General features: G+C 48.8%; 1 protein-coding gene across 1 annotated transcript; it reads left to right on the top strand.

Annotated features, from left to right (window-relative positions):
* The first annotated feature begins 378 nt into the window (after positions 1 to 378).
* On the top strand, positions 379 to 13,092 carry LOC131286490 (probable ribonuclease ZC3H12C). The gene is made up of 5 exons (XM_058315451.1): positions 379 to 1,077; positions 9,544 to 10,347; positions 10,417 to 10,906; positions 11,158 to 11,939; positions 12,293 to 13,092. The coding sequence occupies exons 1-5, from the start codon at positions 688 to 690 to the stop codon at positions 12,620 to 12,622; spliced, it is 2,796 nt and encodes a 931-aa protein (XP_058171434.1). The 5' UTR covers positions 379 to 687; the 3' UTR covers positions 12,623 to 13,092.
* Positions 13,093 to 14,162: the final 1,070 nt, after the last annotated feature.

Below are 14,162 nucleotides of genomic sequence, written 5' to 3'. Positions count from 1 at the left end.
ATGCAATTGGTATGGCCCCCCGCTCAACGTTAGTCCAGCAGACCAGGTATATTATTGAGGAAGAAATGTTTTCTTCACTAAAAAAAGGAGAAGGACAAGGCAAGAAATCGACCATAAAACTTGTTTTCAACTTCTCAAGCGAGTTTCCGAGACGGGATTCGACTCCATACATAATTTTAACCTGTTCTGAAATTGCAATACGTTATGCATGTAGTTCCCTTGGTTAGAGCAACCCCCATTTCACAACAACGCTTGAATTTGACAGTTCGATCAAAATAACGGAACCTCGGTCCGCTTGTCATAACTGGACCTAGTCTCTAGCAACCTCGGATGCGTGTCTGTTTTGTTGATGGAATGTAAAAGTTTTTGTGTTGCAAAAATCAGTCCGCTACGACGAACGCGCCCAGTTCTTGCATTTTGTTCGAGATCAGACAAGACCAGTTAACGCGAATGCATGTATTTCCGCAGTCAAACGCAGTGCTTCATATGCAGTCCAACCGAGCTAGTGTGTTATGATTCGGGCAGATGTGCGGGCTACTGAAACTCGGTCGAAAAGATGTGTAATTGAAGTACAGATCTCCAAGCAAGGTACAGCGAGCTAGCCGTGATCTGTTCGCGGCTCTCCAGCTTCGGAAATAGATCCTTGGTGCAGAACACCACGCCAGTAACAACAACGTTCCACAGCCAATGCAGGATGGTTTGCCCGCAATGGAGTTAAGGCAAACTATGCAGCGTAGTCTCCCAGCGCCAACGTCGCCATATCAAAGGCAGGCCTCTGCAGCCGGATGCAGCAACCTGCCTGCCGGAAGTGAACTACTGTTGTCCCACACACTCCCAACAAGCGGAGTGCGGGTGCGAAGAAAACATCTTCCCAATTTACCGACCATATGCGAGAAGCTGAGGGCTATCTTCAATGTACAGCTGCAGGAGATTCAGAGTAAAGACGAGCCGCAGTATCAGCAACAGTTTGCCACCTTTCAGGTGCTGCAAGAAACCATCGTCGGACCGGGAGCGGCAGTAGGAAGTACTGTCGGATCAATCGTCGTTGGCAACGGTGATCTTTTATGTCAAATACAGGTACGTGATAGCTTTACTAAATGCAATGTTTGCTTTCGATCCGTCGAAGGATCCATATTGAGAGAAGATGAAGCGTAATCGCTCGAGCAATCGACATTCCGGATGATTCCAAGAAATTAGGACGCGAGCGGCATGCATGCCAGGGGTAGGGAATTTGTTTATCACTTGCGGTACCTCCTATCTTCTCGACGGTACATTCTCGTCCTCGTTGTCCGGTTGTTTCACGCAGTTAGCATACACAGGGTGAACGGTATGCTTTGCCTAAAGCAGTGCCCCCAGACCCAGCTTAGAGAATGTGTGAAATAGTTGCAGCGGTACTAACGGTTGAATTCAAACCGGAATGAACTGGTTGTTCTTCATTTTTTCCTACTTTAAGAATGACCTGTCTCGTGTGAGGTGCTCTACGACCGCTATCGATCAATTAGTTCATGGCGCAAGACACACTTGTGCTCCGAAATCGAAACCTTACCTAGAACCGGATCATGGCACTTGATTGACCATCTACGAATCCTGGGGTGTGTGGGTAATTTAGACGCTTTAAAAACACTTTCAATTTTACTAACCGTATCGATTAACATCCACATTAAAATGGACGTAAACATTCTGGTGGTTAAGTTTATCGATAAATGATGTGTTTTGTTCGAAACTGCCTCTTGAAACCATCGCTCCTAGTTTCCTCTGATTCCTACGATGTGTTTTATTTAAAAAAAAAAATGGTGAACGCGTGCTTCTCGTGCCACTATCCAAACACAAGAGAGCTACATACAATACAGGAAAAACTTAATCTAGCCTGCTGGGTTGGTCAAAAGTTGCACCCTTGAAACGCAGTCAAGAAACGCTTACTCGAATCTACTCGTTACAAATTAACACAATTCAAACCAGCCGTTCCGTTCTGAACATGATGATTTGGTTATAGTGATCGTGATTGTTTAAGGCTTATAAAAAGAAGCCACCTGTCGCCAGACTAGTAGGGATGTGTACCAATCTCGGTTATTCGTGCTCTACATTACACCGTCCAAAAATCTGTTAAGTCACACTGATAAAGATGGAACCCCCAGCAGGAGCGGCAGCAGGCAGCAGGCAGCCGCATCCAGAGATTCTACCGAGCGGCACAAATCAACCGTTTTGGCAGTAGCCGGAATTGGGCAGATTTTAAACTTAATATTTTTTTAATCAGCTCACGAATCTTGGTCGGAACAGAAGTGGACGATGGAAAAGAATCACGCACATATAGACACACTGGAACAAAATGAGGAGCGGTTTCTACACTCTGTTCTGATTTGCGTCATCATGAAATCGTGCAGTCGTGTTACTGAAGCTGCGCGTGGTCTTTGAACTGCACTGGTCAATGATAGTCATACCGCTCTTGTCCGGACAAGGCCATGGGAGCAACATGAGTGATGTGTTTTATTTGCATTGGCTATTTTTAGCTACTTTTAATCGTCTTTTAATACAGTTTATAATTGGGTTCTAAAGCTTCCTTTCAACGAGCCACTGCAGCGAAGAATCAATTCCAGTATAAATTGTCATCAGTTTCACCCTTAAATAACTGTCTCTTGCAAAAGGAAGTACAAACCTAACTCCTATCCGGCAATATTGCACACAATATCCGATACCGACAGACAAATCCCATGGACCTGCCGTTCTTACGGTGGGATTTTTTTTTCTCCACAGTTCAACGAGTGTCGTCATTGAGCTAAATTTAGAACGTTATTCTTATGCGAAAAGTGTCAGACACCTTAACAGACCGTTGTTGTTGGCGGAAAAAGGAATGAGTTCTCACCGGTTATGCCAGGTTGGCGGCTGTTGTTCCTGTTTTTTTTATGCTTGCCCATTGATCTTCCACACGTACCGGCATTGCCCTTGGGGAGTGTTCTAGCCGAGCATCGCAGGGGCTGGGAATGTGCATGTTATCAAGTTCACTGACTCCATAGGAATCCGCGAAGATACACGCTGTAAAAGATTAGTATGGCAAAGAGATTCTTTCCTATGTTGTTTTCCTGGTTCTGACGGCACAATGCAAATAGTAACGGTGGACAAAAACAATCAAACACCAGCAGCGCAGCTGGAAATCAATAGATCATCCGCGAAAGAACAACACGCGGATCGAGTCGAACGAGATACGATACCGAAGGAAGACGCAAAGGGAAGCTTGGGGAAACGGAAAATGGTGGCAACGTGTTTTTGTGCCAACAATACGGTGGTGGATAGTTTTCAGAGTCAGTCATCGAACGTCGAACAACTACCGCCGTCAACAACAAGCACCGCGAACTCGCGGCTCAGCCGGGCCCTGGTACTGGCCGATACATCCGGGTTTAAATTTGTGCAATAAACTAACCAACATTAGCAAAAACTGATCGCGCCGCCGCGCGTAATACTCGTGTGCGGCGAAGACGACGACGACAAACGATGGCCACCACCACCACCACCACCAACACAATGATCCGCACACCATGAACCTGATGGACGGAGAGGGGGAGGAGGGGGTGGAGGGGTGGCTGCGTGGCCAAATCTCCAAACTGACGTGAACAAGATCGAGACCGCGAACCGTATCGCGAGATTGCAAAGATGTCGGCTTTTGCCAGCGCCTGGTGATTAGGGACGATCATTCGGAAACAGCTGTATCGTTTTCCAAAGCAGGTTTCTTGACCCATCGCTCGTTGGCTTCGGCAACGGGAGGATACTTTAGCATAGGCCGTCGGGATTGTTATGCTTTTTCATTAATTTCCGTTTCCTATTTCGAATGGATTGGAAAAGCCAATATCATATTTGAATCATTTGCTACTGACTTGAATTTTCTCAGGTCCAAAAAAAGGAATAGAAAAATACAGAAACGATCGTTTAATGGACAGGAATAATAAAAGGCATATTCTACAACAAAAAACCCCTGATCCTCTACACCACGACCGTTAGATAACAATTTAAAGTCTAAAGCGTTACGTACAAACATCACTCCCGATCGCAAGATCCCGAGTTGATGGCCTCGAAAGTCCAAATCTTGGTACAGCAGTGGGGGAAGGTGGTAGGTAGGAACGAACACGGCATGGAGTCCGCATGAATGTGAAGTGAAAATAAACACTACCACCTCCGCTCCGTCCTACTGGTTGTCCACTGGCTAGCTAGGGCGGTCTGTTTTTCGGGTTGATGAATGGAAACCGGATATTCCATGCCGGGCCCGCTTGTCTCAAGATGCATTTTAGACCCACCTTGGCAATCGATCGTCTGGGAGGAAGGGAAATGGTGGAGGTAGTTGTGTATTCACAGGTTGTATTAAAAGATGGCTGGGCAACTTGTATCGTAAATATCGCACAGGGAATCCCCCGGGTCGCCGAAAAATCGGGCAATTCCTAGCGGTTCCGCCTTTTCCGCCAAGAGAAAGTTTCCCTTCGCGGTACTCTTTTCGGGCTTCCCTAACCAACGGGAGAATATGGTCACACAACGAAGATGGAAATAAAACGTGACCAAAACGTTTCTCCAACCCCCGGTGCCTTGACCGACCATCCGGGTCAGCAAGAAGGATTCAACCTATACACGAATTTCGGTAGTTCCTGCTTGCTCAGTCCTCCGCAAAGCTTCCGGTTGCCAATGGGTCGGCTTCATCGATATATCAACATGACAACGGAAAGCCGGATGTATTGAAGCCTTGGGTGGGCGGTGGTAGGTGATAGGAAGATGAGACAGAAGCACGGAGGGGGTCTTACACACCTCCTTATCGGCAGCACTTCGGCTGGCTGCTAGCGGCTTTTGTCAGCAGCTGGACCTCGTCGTCGTCGGCCATACTTTCACTCGCGCCGCTGCCACTGCGTCTGCAAAGTGTAAGTCTTACCGATGGCGGCGTAAAACATGCAAAAGCATAAACCGAGCTCCCACACGCGCCCCATCCCGGCGAAAGGTGGAGAGGTTTGCGATCGCGCATTCCTTCTCTTCCATTTCGAGGCTCAAGTAGCGATCGAGAGGATGGTTCGAAATCCGGATATACAATAATTAGTGGCCCATCGGGCCGGTCGAGTGCAGAGCGACACTGATGAAGAGATGGATGATTTTGCCGGGTCTATTGGTAGGAATGTTGACGTTAACATATGGAGTACCGATGGCTACGTGTGCCTGGGAATGTCCGGGAGGGACTGGACTTTATCCTATCAGATCAACAATTTGCTGTACTTGTGTAAACAACCTCAAAAGCCCGTTTGAAAAAAACGGACTGTTTGGTACGCCTCGGGAAGTTATCGAGCAACTCATCGCAAAATAACACACCCCTCAAAGCCTACTGTGTCTGATAAGCACGTTGCTATCTTGAAGTGCAACATGCAATATAACATAGCACCACAACACGGATCCCCTTGCCCACGGTACTCCCCCGCCTGCTTCCAGTTTCAGGAGGTGTTTATTTTGGTGGTTTATACTTTGTTAAATCCAAATAAAAATTCTATAGGATCACTTGAAGAAACGGCTATTTTGCACACCTTATTCAGACACTTAAACATAAGGTTATTCAGCCGTTGGTAGTAGGCGGATGATGGTACACATCTCGCACCCGGAGGCTCCCCGGCTGGGCACCATGGCAACGCTTTGCATGGTCGATCGCGAAAGAGAAAGCTTTTTCCTTTCCTCTTTCGATGTGGGAAAAACTTGATCATGGTTTATCGCGCGACCATCGTATCCGTCACCGGCCGCAGCCGCCGCCGCCACCGCTGCGGCCCGCCTAGTTTAGGTCCGGGAGAAACTGTTTTCTGACGTTTCCGTTCCGTTCCGTTCGGTTCCCAGGGGCCAGGGCGATAGATCCGCCCGCCCGCGATCGTATGAAGAAAAGGCGGAGGAAAATGAGAAACTTCGGGCTGCGAGAGCTGTTATTTGGTTTATTTTACCTTTCGGGCACTATGCCACACGGATGCTTCCATGGGGGGACTCGAACTGTGGAGGGAAATCGTGAAATAGTTGCTAGTTCCGGGTGCGCAGAATGATGGCGACGAAAAGGTTGCCGGTTTTTCGGCCTTTTGCGGTGGAGTCAAAAGATTATTTGAAGTCGAAAAAAGAACTTAGCCACCATAGGTTGTAGAACGCTCTTGAACGCTGTGAATGACAGCAACTGTGAGGATTCTAATGGGTCTGATGTCCTGGAGCTTTTTTGCTCTTCCTTTGGTTTATCCCTTAGGTTGTCAGCTGATGACCAGTTGTGATTGACCAGGTGAATCAATCCATTGCCCCATTGTCTGAAGGCTCGTACAATTCGCAATGACTTACGTCCTCGGATCCGCCTCGGTTCAATCTCTCTCGTGGTCCCCGTGTTCCTCCCGCTGGTGCTGTTGCGGGAGCTCGAAAGTTGCAGCCCATTCGTCCATTTCCGGCCTAGCCTCATCGCATGCATACACACACACAAACACACGTACGCGAATTAATCCACGGTATCCACAATGGCCCGCTTTGCGAAGGTGAGCTGCGCGTGCGCCATCGTTGTCGTCGCCACCGCGGAGAAGATCCGCAATCGAGTTTCTTCCTTTTACTTCACCGGTTCTTCGCGCCCGCTGTTCGTTCAGAGCATTACATTCTGTCTTCGAGATTCGCGATGGGTTATCTTCCTCACTCCTTCGAGCTGCCGTTTCTTCTTCGTTTTCTTCGTTTGTTTTCACCCTACTCTTTGGCATTTTTCTTTCACCCCTCCTAGCGCGAAGCCGACTTCGAACTCTGAGTCAGGCGGCGGTCGCTCCGAAAGGTGTGCCTACAGGTTACCCGTGGGAAGTGGAGGGAAAGGGGGACTATCCCCGGCCAATTTGATTGCTCACGCACACTGTCACAGAGAGGTGGTTTGGGGGTTTCCATGAGGTCCGCGACGGCTGTGTCCTCGACGAACCTCCGTTCAGTTTAAATTTCGTCAAATGCAACCTGCCCTCTCTTGCGGAGCTTTCGCGAATTTATTCAACTCCTCTCTTTTCTTTGCAAATAGTATGTTCATTTGATAATGTAATTTAAGCTACTTTGCTAGCCATGTTGATCTTAAAATTTCCACTAAAGGTGATTTGTTTTTTTAAATCAATTTTGTAGTGATTATGAAGATCGCACAAAAGAGCTTTGATTTCAGGATCGGAGAAAATTAGGAAACTCAATGTTGGTGTAAATGAAAATGGATGTGTTCTTTAAATAACAACTAAGTGTATCATGTTTGAAATGGTCCACTCACAATGGTCCTGGTATCCGTTTTTTAAGGGCATGTTATTTCAGTGTACCACGCTTGTGGGATGAGCTTCGGTTGATTTAAGGGACAACGATCGCTGACGATCCTCGACTATGTCCACCTTCAGCAAAGCTTAACGTACGTGCGCGGGGTGCGTTGCGTTCCCCCTGGAAAATGGTAGGGAAAGGGAAAGAGAGCGCGCGAGAGAGAGAACCCCGGGGTTCGTGCGTCGAATCCGGCTCCATCCCATCTCGCCCAGCCGGCGATGATGGCGATGTGTGGTGCTGGTGACGCCGGTGGTGGGGCGGACGTTACGCTAGGTCCGCGTGAAATCGGAATTGAAATTTTGCTACGTCAAATGAATGGAAAACAGTTGTGGCCCGCCGCTCAAGACGAGCTGACCGTGCGTGTATATCGCGGACTGCGAACACCTTTTGCATGTTTTCGCATCGCATCCCCCCGCGTACCATCCTACCGCTTCGTCGCAGGTTGTTTGTTGGGTAGCCGAAGTCGCGGTCAAAGATTTATATCAATTCACACCGTCAGATTCTCCTTTTCGCCTCGCGGCCCCGAGTGTGTTTGTGTGGATTAGTGCCGCACCAAAGTCAACATAATATACGCGGCCTCGGTTTCTGCTGCATCGAACCAGCCAGCCAGTGCCAGCGGATCCAAGTGCTCGTGTACCGAAAGAGGATGTTTACTATGATGATGAGTGAATCGTCGTCGGTCAAGTGAGTGTGACGTAGTCCGGGCCTACTACCTTCCAAGGGGTTCAAGCGATCAAGCGATAGCGATGGAAACGCTGTTCTATTCGACCAAGTAGGCCGCAGTTTAAGAAACGCGAGTGACAAACGCTTCAAACGGTGTTTTGTCCAGTGTGTGGCGCCTCCATAGTTGCCATTGGAAAGGTTTACATCCGCAACGTCTCTCCCGGGCAGAGAAAGTGCCTTTTCCTGGTCCCATCGACCACAAGACTTCGTGTGTTACAACGTGAACCTTTTGGTGGTGCAGTTGGTGGGGGAGCGACAGATCGGTACGATCAATCGAATTGCTGACGTCACACCGCGTAAACGGCTGCAGGGTTGCAGTCTGTCTACACGAACGTTCCGCAAAGACCCCGCGATCGCTATTTCCCATCCCCATCGTCTGCCTCCTTCTCCTCCTTCGCCTCCTCCGGAGGCTGCGATCGTATCGTGCAACGTGTGACGGAACGCGAAACGACGGGTTCGGGAGGCGAACCGTGTGAGAGCGAGTGAGAGCGAGGATTTAATACGCGAACGTGAACGCAGAAAACGACCAGGTGATCTCTCGCGATCCAGCGGACGGAGTGTGTCGTGACGTCACTCGAATTTCGTACATTCCGTCGCCAAAGTCCGGGTTCTCCTCCGTGGAGGTTTGAGCTTTGACTGTCGGTGAAGCTACGGAACTACGTCGGCGTATCTCTCTCGCTGTGTGTTCCGAAAAAAAAGAGGTTAAACAACCTACGGCCGCGCTTCCACCAGCATCACCCCGTCCGGCAACGGGGGTTGAACGTGAAAATAGTGGTGGGTAACACATCCGTGTTGACTATAGTCTCCACCATCCAATCCCCACTCCCTCCTTCCCGTGCCCTGTGCCGTGTCGTGGAGACGCATACCAGCAACCGTCCGCGGTCGCGATCCACGCTCGCCCTACGCCGTGCCGTGTTCACCTGTTCGCGGGCTACACATCCGCGCCGACATCATCATCATCATCATCGTCGGTCGCCGTCGTCGTCATTTGCGTGTGTTGTAAATGTGTGTGTGAATTAGTCAATGAGCTTTGCTCATCATCTTCCCATCGTCGTTGGGACGTTCTTAAGCCTTCGGTGGCATAATCATTCATGAAACTTTGCGAGTTTTCGAAAAGTGCTCTCCCCGACCTCAGTAAGGACCCTCAAATTTCTCCTCCAAAGTGTGGTCCAATTTCGTTTAAGAAGCTAAAAAGTAGTTAATTCCCCATCCCAGAACAATGCTCATCACAACCAGTCTCAATCAAAAGGTAAATTGATAACCACATTTGAACATGTTTTTCATTCATGTTGGCAAACAGCTACACTTGAATCTTTGGGTAAATATTTACACTAGAGTTTGTTGATAAAGATCGCGAGGCGATCGAGGAGGTGGTGCTTCGAATAGAATATCCGGTTTGCCAGTAGAAGATGTTCGGCTCGGGTTGTCCGTTCTGTCATTTGCATTCGAATCTGCTGAAATTTGTTTGAACAATACTCCTTTCAGAGATGATTATATTTCGCATGTGTTTCTGTATGTCTCTTACAGCAATTTATCGACTCATTATGCACGAACGAGGCCGAAGACTCCAGCTACGACAGCGACTGCGAAGGAGAGGACATTTCGCACGAGCAGGTCTCGCGCACCACTAGCGACACGCTTGGGCAGGAGTTTGCGGAGTATGTGAGCTCAGGAGGAGGAGGTGGTGGTGGTGTATCGAGCCACCATCCACATGGGACGGTGGATGTGTCCCCAACGACAACGGCCCTTCCGGAGCACTCGCCGGGCTATCAGCAGCGTGTCGAGTTTGCCCTGAAGCTTGGGTATACCGAGCGGCTGGTGCAGGCCGCCCTGCAACGACTCGGACCCAATCCGGCCCAGAACGAGCTGCTGGCGGAACTGATCAAGCTGGGCTCGCAGCCGGGGGCAAAGTGTGCGAACGAATTTACCGTCGACCACCACCACCATGGGCTGGGTGAGTCTGGTGGGGGTTTGGGGACGGATCTGGGCTCAACATCGGTCACGTCCGGAACCGGCACCGGAATGGCCAGCGAAGAATCTCTGCGCCCGATCGTGATAGACGGGAGCAACGTGGCGATGAGTCACGGCAACAAGGAGGTGTTCTCGTGCCGCGGCATCCGACTGTGTGTGGACTGGTTCAAGAACCGGGGCCACAAGGACATAACGGTGTTTGTGCCGAAGTGGCGCAAGGAAAGTTCCCGTCCGGACAACCCGGTCAAGGATGGCGAGATACTGAGCGAGTTGGAGAAGGAACGGATGCTCGTATTTACCCCCTCCCGGTTGGTGGGTGGCAAGCGAATGGTGTGTTACGACGATCGCTACATCCTAAAGGTAAAGAGAGTCCTCGGTGAAGTCACCACTGGGTTTGTGTTTGATCTCATATGGTTCTCGTTCCCACAGCTAGCTGCAGACAATGACGGCGTCGTCGTCTCGAACGACAACTACCGCGATCTAGTGCAGGAGAGCTCCGAGTTCAAGAAGGTCGTCGAAGAGCGCGTGCTGATGTACTCTTTCGTCAACGATCGCTTCATGCCACCGGACGATCCGCTCGGGCGGTCCGGGCCCACGCTCGACAACTTCCTGCGTGTGCAGCCACGCAAAGGTGACCCCCCGCCGCCCTGTCCCTACGGCAAGAAGTGCACCTATGGTAATAAGTGCAAGTTCTACCATCCGGAGCGGGGCAGCCTACCACACAAATCCGTTACGGAGCGCCTCTCCGAGTACGCAGCACGGCATTTACAAGCACGTAGCGGACTAGAAGGGGGTGCTGCTGGGGCGGCTGGTGCAGGTGGTTCCGGCCGCTGTGCGGTCCAAGGAAAATCACTCAGCGTTCCTCTGAGCAACAGCAGCAGCGAGACTAGTCCAATCAATGATAAACGAAAAGCATTATGTAAGTTGTGCCGATAGGCTCTTTTTTTACTTTGAAGTAGGAAAAAACAAAACCAAGTACTTCCTTTGACGTCAATAGATATGAAGCTATGTTCGTGGACAAAAAATAGAACAATTCGAAGCCAGTAGACGCTCATTCATACGCTTTGTTTTTGGTCCTAAAACCGATACTCGTTCCATTAGGAGCAGTTGAATGCACGATCCTCTTTTTTGCTCTCATTCGGTAACCATGTTTTTTTTTCGTTTCCACAGGCCGCACACGATCAAACATACCTTCCGAGAGCAGCGGCAGCCTAGCGTACGGTGGTGGCATTAACCTTGGCACACCGGCGATGCCGTCCGATCCGATGATGCTCTCACCCCATCAGGGGCAACATCCGGCCGTACGGCCTCCACAGCAGTTGCCTTTCCATGCTCCACCAGGCGCAGTGGCCAGTAATCGTCCGCTTCCGTGGGATCAACAGCACCACCTGCATCAACAGCATGGCGGCATGGACGTGCAGCAGATATTCCCCAAATCTCATAGTATAGAAAATATTTCTAAGGAACCGTACGTCCATCACGCCGCCCCCGGGATACATCACGCTGGCTGCTACCCAGGGTCGCAGGCGGCTATGTGGCCCCGAGGTCACCAACCTTCCTCCGCCCAACAGCAGCAGGCCAATCAAGGAGCATTGACCGGCGGTGCAGGAGGAGGAGGAGGCGGTGGAGGTCTTGTCTCGCAGACGTCGTCATCGAGCCTCGATCAATCCGATCCGAATGGGCTAGCGCACGATGGCGTGAATCTTCACCGGAAGTTGCACCGTCAGCTGACACTTAACCCGGCCGGTTGCGATCCTCGAATCTATCAGATGCAGCGAATGCAGCAACAATCTTCCCCACAGCAACCCGGTTCACCGCAGCAACAACAGCAGCAGCAGCAGCAATCGTCCCATGCCGCTGGAGCGCCACAACTCTCGCCACATAGACCTCTTGCGCCTTCCCTCAGTGGAGGGTCACGTCCGTCGCCTCCAACGCAATGGGAACTGCATCAGGTAGGGTAGCATTCCACAATGTTGGATTTCATTTAGAGTTGGGTAATTGACACTCAGATGCATCAATCTGAACTAATCTTTGCAAGTAGAGAACAAACGTAGGGCAGCTGGTGCCCTTTATACTACCTGCTTGTATAAAGGTAGTCTATTGACTAACATCCTACGGAGGAATCGGATTGACATCTCCCGTTTCGCTCAAACATTCATGAATCAATCGGAATGAATCTCTAAAACACAACTCTAGGTTTGTCTCTAGGCAACAGAAAAAAAACAAAGTTGGCTGCATGTGTTCTTCTTTTCATGCTTAAAAATTAATCCACCTCCTGTCTTCATATTTTCCGTCCCTCATTTAGCATGTGCAACGCATTGCCTCGGCTCCGGACTCCGTGCGACCCTGGGGACATAATGGGCCCCCGCCAGCTTCATCCTCGGAGCCGCATATCAATCTCGGCTGGTCGTCCAACCCAGCAGTCGCTCCGGCCACCAATCACTCCCAGCAACACCAACAGCAACAACAACAGCAACATCACCAGCAGCAGCAGCACGATCGGCGTCGCTTGCATTACCATCTGGCCAGTATCTTCCCGGAGGAGCAGGTGCAAACAGTCATGCAGATGTACCCGGAGGAAACGGATGCGCAAACGATCTGCGCCGCCATCTTGACCATGTTTAAGAAGATGTAAATTTCATCGGGGAAAGACGGGGCGAGTAGAGTAGAGAGAAAAAAAAGCGAAAGGCGGAAGGATGGAGAGACCCCTTTCATCGAATCCATTGGAATACTCAAACACTCCAAATAGTGTTAGGAACCATTTTTGTCCAGCCATTGCTTCATCCAGCATGAAGAATGCATCTGCAATGGGTCGCGCGCTATACTATTTTATTTTATTTACATTTATCTCTACTGTCTCTCATCTGATGTTATTATTATTTTATTATTATTAACTTCTTACGGTGAAACGCGATAAGTTGTGCAAAGGCAAACGAGATGGACGTGTATTGTTGTAAAAAAAAATCCATTCGACAAAGTGTAGTACCGCTCTAAGCGGAATTGTATAGAGAAGGGAAGGAAAATACCTTCTTTTTTAACGTTAAAATATATATTACACAAGAGGAAAGAAATGAAGTACATTGAAAAGCATAGGGAAGCAGCAAATGAAGTGAACGCAAATTAACTGAACGCGAAATCTCAAACGACATCATTTTCTTTTCCCATTCACCTTCTTCCTCCAGAAGGAAGTCATAAAGGGTCGCTTGAAAGAATGGGGAAAAAATAGAAAATCGAATTAGAGAGGAGTTTAGGGGCGCTGCATTAAAAACGACACACATTTCTTTCAACTATTAAACCATTTACAATTTTATGATATAACCACTTCCAACAAAAATGAACAAACATCCTATCTATTTAAACTTCCTGTTACAAAACCTGTTTAATCTTCACCACAAGACCTAAGGTGTGGTGAGGATCGGAATGTTTTCTCGCTAATGTCTCATTTCTTCGATCTTCCCATGGGTTGGAGTCGTCCGACAACGTGCAATAGGGTGAAATATGTAGCTGTGCAAGAGGCATTTTGTCGAGAGGTGGGCGGCCAACAAATGCTCTTAGAATGCTTAGCATAAAGCGATGATATGGTATGTGTTGTGTCCTTAGGCGCAGAAGTGAAGAACAAAGGACAAGGAAGAGAAAGTGTGTGGAACATTGTTCCGCAGCGAATGCGAAACAGCAGGACACGGGAACGGACGGGTTGGCAGATTTTTCGATCGTTAGGAGAAGCATAGTATTTCTTCACTTCATATTGGAGTATGGTTTTGTAGTTGTAACAAATAAGATAATAAACGGAAACGCTTACACGATCGTTGTGTTTTGCTATGTCCTTCGACTAAGCGCATAGTAATCATTGTTCTATGTCTTTTTTTTTCTTCTCCTTCACTCAGGGGTCATGGCTTAGAAAATTTAACGGTTATATAATAAATTGTACATAGAATTCTGTAATGATTTCCTCCTTGATTTTTTATTTATAATTTTTTACTCTATCTTTTGTTGCCATGGAGTTTCTTTCGTTGCTATAGAGTTTGTTGCAATGGGATCCTTGATGTAGATGTATGGTTTTACTTACCTGATGACTTTAAAAGTGTTACCATTCGCAATGCCTGCTTGTTGAGGCTTTACTAGACTTTGTTCCTTTTGTGTACGTGGATAATTAGTCAGGGGCAACCCACGCCAGC

This window comes from Anopheles ziemanni, chromosome 3, assembly GCF_943734765.1.
Source record: "Anopheles ziemanni chromosome 3, idAnoZiCoDA_A2_x.2, whole genome shotgun sequence".
In the NCBI taxonomy this organism is placed as follows: Eukaryota; Metazoa; Arthropoda; class Insecta; order Diptera; family Culicidae; genus Anopheles; species Anopheles ziemanni.
Note: the sequence above shows the minus strand (reverse complement) of the source record. Positions and strands in the feature narration are given on the sequence as shown.